The sequence below is a fragment of the Mastomys coucha genome, unplaced genomic scaffold (genome assembly GCF_008632895.1).
Source record: "Mastomys coucha isolate ucsf_1 unplaced genomic scaffold, UCSF_Mcou_1 pScaffold15, whole genome shotgun sequence".
Lineage (NCBI taxonomy): Eukaryota > Metazoa > Chordata > Mammalia > Rodentia > Muridae > Mastomys > Mastomys coucha.
The window spans coordinates 19,733,707-19,741,244 of record NW_022196897.1 but is presented as its reverse complement, the minus strand read 5'-3'; the positions used below and the strand labels follow the sequence as shown (position 1 = coordinate 19,741,244).

The 7,538-nt window shown below is 57.7% G+C and overlaps 1 protein-coding gene across 2 annotated transcripts in view; it reads left to right on the top strand.

Moving 5' to 3' along the window:
* Window positions 1-2,117: 2,117 nt before the first annotated feature.
* Fibcd1 (fibrinogen C domain containing 1) overlaps window positions 2,118-7,538 on the top strand; it is a 32,313-nt gene continuing 26,892 nt past the window's right edge. Inside the window, exon 1 of one of the 2 annotated variants that reach the window (XM_031369763.1) lies at window positions 2,118-2,666. In XM_031369763.1, the coding sequence (XP_031225623.1) occupies window positions 2,595-2,666 (72 nt within the window). In that variant the 5' untranslated portion in view covers window positions 2,118-2,594. Of the gene's footprint in view, window positions 2,667-2,895; window positions 3,016-7,538 lie in introns of those variants that run through there. The other variant, XM_031369765.1, reaches the window with a different exon arrangement.

Here is a 7,538-nt window from a genome sequence, read left to right as displayed (position 1 = left end):
ACACCCCTGAATACATGGTGAGCCAGAGAGAAGGGATCAGGGCGCAGACAGTTCTGATTAAGTCTTTGTAATTCATGAGGTCCTGGGCTCTGTCTTCCATGAGGCCCTACCTGGTCCCTGAGCTGGCTAAAAGGCTGCTTCTGCAGAGGCCAGCATGCTAAGCTCAGCAGTACTTGTCCCCTATCAGCCTGGTAAAAAGTCACAGCACATGGGGACAGTGTTGGTCTGCTCTGTAGCTCCTCCCAGGAGCTTATCCTTCATTAGTGCATCTCATTCACCCATCCCTGTGGGCTGATGAGCCTGTGTGTGCCGGTGCTGTGTACAAGAATGGGGTGTGCTCCTGCCAACCCTGGGCCACCACTGATTGTCCTAGTGTCACCTGAGCTGAGAGCACAGTTGTTGCAGAGTGGTGATAGGGCAAGACCACCCCATCTGCACCCCAGGAGGCAGGAGAACTGGGGACTCTTGCTGAGTACGTCCCAGCAGCAAACACTGCCGGGAGGAACCACTAGGTGGCCCCCGCTTACCTGTCCTTCCACGGGCCGGGAAGCCGATGTCCTGAAGGTGCCCATACACACCTGCTTGTCGAATTCACTGTGTCTCCCACTCAGTGCTTGGCTTCCCTTGTCTTAACCATCAAAGTGGCATCCCCTGAACCGAGTATCCCCATCCTAAAGAGGCTGACAGCTTTTCGCATACACCCTGGGACCTTTGGACTCCTTCTCCTGTCCAGGACTGCCCAGGGTGATTTTTAGCGCACACCTTGCCTGGTATCAAACTCTGCCCCACCCCTCCTCCCAGGGGAACTTCGGAATCAGACTTGAGATCCCTAATGCCTGCTTCTTGTGAGCGGCTTGGGGAAACCCTTCTTCTAGTCCATCCTTGCTTGCTCAATGAAGAAACAGGCTCTGAGAGAGCGAGAAGCCTGCCTGAGGTCACAGCAGGAAAGTTTGAGCCCTAGCTAACACTAACCCCTCAGAAGAGGGGTGCCTGCCTCTGAACCCCAGAAGAAAGAGCCCTTCAGAGTGAGGTGCTATTAACCCTTTGGTCAAACCTGAGTCAAGAGAGGTTCAGTGGCCAGTAATCACACAGTTTCCAGCTTAGGCCTGAAGGATCTCTAGGACACCTACAACCCTCTTAAGTGATGAGGAAGTCGGGGGTGGGGGCGGTGTGCAGGGTGACACAGGCTTCCTCAAGGAGCGGGATTCGGAGCGGGATTCTGATCCCAGTCTGGGATTACTGGGCAGTAAGTAACTCCGGAAGCTTGCTGGTGGGAAGCAGGGCTGGGACTTCGAGAGACGCCAGCCACTGGTAACACTGGAAGTGTAGACTGTGGGACCCAGTTTCTGGCTGGTGACAGCCTGGGATGGCATGTAACCAAGGTGCCTAGCTCCAGTTGTGATCCCGGGGACCACTCTGCCCGTGTTAGGCACGGGCTCCACCCTCACAAAGTCTGCCCCACGCCTGCCAGGCGCCTAGAGGGACGAGAAGAGGGACGAAGTCTAAGAAGACGGGGCGACAGACTGGAAACCGGTAGGAGAGAGACGACGCCGGTGCCAGGGAACAGCAAGGCGGCCAGAGAGCCCCGGAGCCGGAAAACAGCTTTAAGAAATAGCGGGGGGCCCAGGCGTCTCTGCGGAGCTGGGGGGATGGGCGGCTGGCTGGGCGCGGCGTGGGGCGCGTGGGAGCCACGCGGTCGGAGCCACAACAGCAGCTCGTTAACCGCGCAGATTAAGGACTTTGTCAATTACCTCCGAAGGCTGCTCGGGCGGATTAAACGCTTTAAAAAGTGTTGCTGGTGGGAGGGACGACTGAGAAGCCCCCACTGGTGGCTCAGATCCCGCCTCCCGCGGTTGGGATAGCTCCAGGCCGGCTTTGGGGCGTGGGGGAGCGAGGTGTTGGCGGGGACTCCGAGTGGGCAGATATCATGGGGGCGTGCATGGAGTCGGGGACTCCAGCGCCCTGCCACTGGGCTGGAGATTAGCGGGCCACGCGCACACTTGCCCCGGGACCTGGGACCCCGGAGTCCCGAAAGGGACCCCCGGTCTCTGCCTAGCCCCTTCCCTAGGGGTGATCCCCACACCTAGGGACTTTGATGAGTTCCGCCCGAGAGGAAGTTTGCTCGGGGCGCCGCAGGGCGCGCAGGTTCCTCAGGGAGCCCGAGGCTGCCGTCACGCCCGCTGCTGCTGGCTAGTCCCCCCCTCACTCCCCAGCCACCGGGTTGGAGCGGGAGTCACTCTCAGAGCCCTCGGGGAGGGCGCGCGCGTGCCCGGGATGCCACGGGGAGCAATAAAAGGCCCTGAGAGTCCGAGGCGAAGACGCGGAGACTGAGCCGGGAGGAAGAGGGCGGAGCGCGCGGGAGGCGCGGGAGCGGCACGCGGGGACGGCGCGGCGCGGGCGGCTCTCGGAGGCTCGCGCCCGCGCTCCCAGCGATCACACGCGCTCACACGCAGCCTAGCTGGCGGCCGCCGCTCCCGGGCCACCCCGGATCCCCCGGCACCGAGGGGACCTCCTGCGAGTGCAACACAGCCTGCGCACCCCTCGCCTCCTTTGCACTCGCCTTTGCCCCGCACCTCTGCGGGTCCTGCGGGAAGATGGTTCACGAGCGGTGGAAGACCGTGGGCAGCGCGTCCCAACTTGAGGACCGACCGCGCGACAAACCGCAGGTACCCGCGGGCGCGGGGATGGGTGTGGGGGCTGGAGTTTGGGGAGCTTGTGCGGAGCTTGGTGGGAGCACCTGCTCTCCTCCTCCTCTCAGCGGAATCTTGAACTCTGAGCTCCCGGCAGAAGGCACCGGCTGCAGCCAGTCCCCACCCCCACCGGAGACCCCTGTGCTTCCTTGTGCAGAAGGGAGAGAGGACCTATAGTTGGTTGGGGACAGCCGACAGATGACCGGCGCGCAGAGTCCCGTTCGCCCACGGCCTCAATGGGGATCCTCCTCACTTGCAATTCCTTAACCTGTGCCTGGCGCCCCGCACATCTTTCCAGTCTTCAAGAGCAAGACCGGCCCCCCAGGTCCGCCCTCTTTACCCAGGCGCCCAAATTCAATTGGGAAACAGTAAATATTAATCTCCTATAAGAAGCCTAGGCACTGTGATTCTCTGACTTTCAGGAGAACAAGGCTCAGAGAGGTCCTGCTGCATGCAGCCCGAGGCCACTCAGCCCAATAGGGATTTGAACCTGGGATTGGCTGATCCTCTCTCCCTACTGCCTCTGCAGGGACAGTAAAGTGTCCCGGCTTGGAGGGTGCCCAGGGCTGTGCACTGCACCAGCTGGGACAGAGCAGGGAGGGGCTGCTGAGGTACTGGGCATCGGGCGTCTAAGGCAGAGGGGTGGCCGCAGGACTGCCCCAGGCTGAGCCATCAAGGGACTGGGATAGACAGGCGTATTGAGGAGGCCGTTCGCCAAGGAGAGCAGATAATGGGGCTGCCCGTTTTAAATTTTAAATTTCTTCCAGACAGATGTCACTGGGGAAGGAACCGGGAGAGTTTGCAACCAGAGAAGGAGGAGGTGGCAGGGGTGGGCGTGGCCACCCCTCACTAATCAAAGCTGCAACCTGCCTTTCTTTCCCAGTAACACTGGTCTGGCGATGGGACCAGCTAGCTAGCTACAGCTTGCAAAGCTGGCTCTTCACAAGTATACACTTCCCACATCCCAGATGAAGATCAGCGAGGTTGAATATGCCCAAGCCACACAGCATGTGAGCCAGAGAGCAAGGACTGCCTTTCTAACCTCAGACCAGTTCCATTCCCTCCCTGGGTGGTCAGTCCACATTGCCCCCTGGGTGGTCTGTTCCCCTTCTTAACTGTTCCTATCTTCACTGTGTCCCCAGGTGTCAGGGCCCTTCCTGCAGAGATCTTAAAGTAGCAGTGGAAACTTCAAGGCTGCTCCAGCCTGGTCCAGTCTTCCCTCCTTTTGGTCCTCCTTATGGGTCCTAACTGCTTCTTATCTGCCTCCCTGGGCCGGATCCTACTTCTAGACCTTTGCTTTCTCATTTGATTGACACCACCAGGCCCCCAAGTACTGCACACCCAGGGACACCCTACCTGTTCTACAGAGGGTGGGAAAGAGGCCACTTCCTCTTGGAGGCCTCCCTGGTTGCCTGAAGTGGGGCTCTTGGTCCAGGCAATTTCATTATTTTGTAAATTGTGCCCCTGGCTCTAGTTCCCTGGGGCCACAAGTTCCCCCATTGCTCCCACCCCCACCCCCCACCCTGCCCAGGCTGCAGCCTTTTCCAGAAGCCCAGCTGAGGTGAGGGCCACTGCTGAGGTCGGATGCTTGAAACTACGCCAGGAGGAACATGGGAGAGGACCGATGGGGGTTTCTGGGGAGTCTGCTAGAAATGGGGCTTCAAGATGTCCTGGGCCAGGTGTGGCTTCCCAGACTCTGCTGCCCCTGAGAACCAGCTCCCAGCTGCACCAGGTAGAGCCCAGCTGGGTCTATGTTGGGTATGGGGATATCGGACACACCTTCCACGCTGTGTGTTCTCGTGGCTACATGAGGCAGGGGGTGGGAGGGAGAGAGGTGTGCCTCAGCTCCCCTTGTTCTCTCATTATATCATGATCCCTGACATGCTTGTGTTCCTAGCTGGCACATCTGTGAGAGGGACCAACCCTTCTGATGTGTTTGTAAACCTCAGAGTGCCATGTACCCACACACGGGTTGGTTCTCCAAGCAGCCCTGTCCCCTGTCACAACTCTCCTCTTTGCTCCCAATGGAAGGAGACTGCTCCAGCGCCAGGCTAGCTCACACTTTTGCTTGTCATGTCTTGGTCACACCACCCTAGGAGGCTGCAGATATAAAAGATGAGCTGGCTGGAGCTAGGCTCTCTGGTAGGGGGACCAAACCTGTGACCTCTGGAAGCAGATCCAGCAAAGGGGAAGAAAGGGAGGGAGGGAGGGCACCCTGTTCTTCCCTGAACCAGCTGCTTCCAGAGCCTAGTCATTTAGCCAGACCTGAGCAGAGCAGTGGCTCTCACACTTCCTCGCAGTCAGGGGTGGCCACTCCTGGGGATCTCCCTGGACCTGCTCTTCCTGGCTGTGTTTCACTACTGTCTCCTCATTGGATGGATGACCTTGGCCAAGTGGCTGACTCCAACTTCATTAGGAGCAGGGTGCCCTATGGAGCAACCCCATCTCCTGACTCGAGCTTCCGGTTCCTTCTAGGCACTATGCCTTGTCCTTGGGAGGCTCTGTACTCCCTCTCCTTGTATGTGAAGGTTGGGGTGCACCTTCCTTCCCCTGCACAAGAATGGTCTCATGGACCTTGGGGCCGGAAGATGAGGTCCAGTGACATTTGTCAGGTGTTCAAATATAAGACTCTGGGCTTCCCCTGGGATCTCTGTAAGATGTCACCCTGGACCATATCTCCTTGGAGGGAGTGGTGACTTCTCTGGAGCGGACCCCAAAACAGCCCCCAGCAGTCAGCCTCTCCACCATGCTTAAGCCTGTGCTTCAGTTAAAACTAGAGACATCCCAGAAAGCTACTGTGGGAAGTCTTTCCTGGGGTCCAGCTTTAATCCTTGTCCCATTACTTCACTCCATGGCTATTAGTGGAGACCCTACATCACACCAGGGGATGCGGCCTAGGCCTCAGGGAAACACAGAATACCCTGGGGGACCAACCTACAAGTCAGGAACAGCCACAGGCCATGTGGATACCATTTACGAGAGTATGAGAAGTCATCATCAGATTTGGGATAGGGGAGAAGAGACCACTGGAGGCACCACCCCCTTCAGCTGTCTCTTGAGTCAGCATGGCCTGTCTGAGGCTCCCAGGCCTGGCAGAGATGGTCATGGAGAGTCACATAGAGCTATGTCTGGGGAGGGAGCAGCAGACACCAAGAATATGCACTTGGGTCTGGTCATGGCTAAGTTTCCAGTGTGTGGGGCCTGGAGGGGTGGAAAGAGTGAGTGTCCTGTCTGCTCTGTGTTCAGGCCACTGGTGACACTGGTTTTGAAGCAGGTGATAGAGATGTGGCCAGGTTGGAGTGTGGAGCTAAGGCTCTAGAGAGCTGTGTGGAGGAGGGCAGGGTCTGGGGGTCCTTCACAGACACCTGTGGAAACCCTTTACCAACGAACCGAAAGCCACGCCAAAGGTTCCCTGGGGAGTGACAGTGTGAGCATCTTAGAGCCCCTAGGAGTCATGCATACTGCAGGCAGCATCGTCTCTGTCACCTTGGGCACCTTCAGTGGCTGCTCTTAGAACCTTCCAGAAAGCTGGAGCTCCCCAGATCTTCAGTGCACAGTAGGCAGTGCTGTTCTGCCCTAAGCACAGCTGCAGCCTTTGTCTGGGACTCCCCAGAGGGGGAAACAGAGTGGCCCTCCAGACACCACACCTCGTTCCGGGCGACAGCCAAGATGAGGCTCTCTGTCTCCCACCCGTGGGACTGGGCCACCAGGGAAAGCAAACAGGAGGGGGTGAATGCCATATGGGGGGTGGGGGTTATCGGGACCCCTTGGTATTGAACCTCGTCCTCCAGATTCCAAGTTCTCAAGGGCTGATGGCTCCAAGATATACTGGACAAATGTCACCTCCCAACAGAGGTGTTCGGGGAGGCTCCTGCATCCCTCCTCAGGCAAACCCCACTTAGCTTTCTTAGACAATGGCTTACTTTTTTTTTTTCATTTTTATTTATTTTGTGTGGTGGGGGAGCAGGGTTACACGCACCACAGGGCATGTGTAGGAAGATTCAGAAGACAACTTCTGGGAGCCAGTTCCTCTTTCCTCCTTTGTATGGGCTCTTGAGATTAAACTCAGGTTGTCAGGCTTACCAGCCAGCCCTTTTACCTGATGACTGTCTCACAGGACCTGCCAGGGGTTTCGTAAGAAGCCGCTGCCACTGACCCCTATTGCAGGGGATCAAAGACCTCCCTTAAGCCAAGAACATGCAAGCCTTCAACCCCATCTCCTGACTCGAGCTTCCGGTTCCTTCTAGGCACGATGCCTTGTCCTTGGGAGGCTCTGTACTCCCTCTCCTTGTATGTGAAGGTTGGGGTGCACCTTGCTCTGCCTGGCCAAAGACTGATTAATAAGCTCCAGCCCAAGGCACCGTGCTGGCCGCCTGGCCCAGGCCCCTTATTATCTCGGGCGATTTCTCTGCGAGGCACGTAAGCCGCAGCCTATAAAAGCGAACAGCTCTTCATCTTTAAGGTTGATCTCTGAAGACTAATTCTCCTCCAGGAGTGAACTGCTCCTTCGCTGAGCTCCCGTGCCACACTGGCTCCAAGGGACCCTGCAACTCCTTCCACCCTCTCCATCTCTGCCCCCTCTGTCCCCACTCCCCTGGGAAGATGTGTGCCCAATCCATCAGGATGAAGTCCTGAAGATGTTAAGCCTCCCCACCCCCCCTGAGCTGGCTGGAGGACCTTAATGCTACAAAATTAGAGGACACAGCTTAGAGATGCTCAGGGCAAGGTGTCTCCTGATGGGCCAGAAGCTGGTGTAACAGCCACTTAGCTGCCAGTATAGCTCTGTCCCCCAGCCTTGCTTCTCACAGAAGGAATGTTGGAAGTCATTCAACCCATGGCCACCCAGAC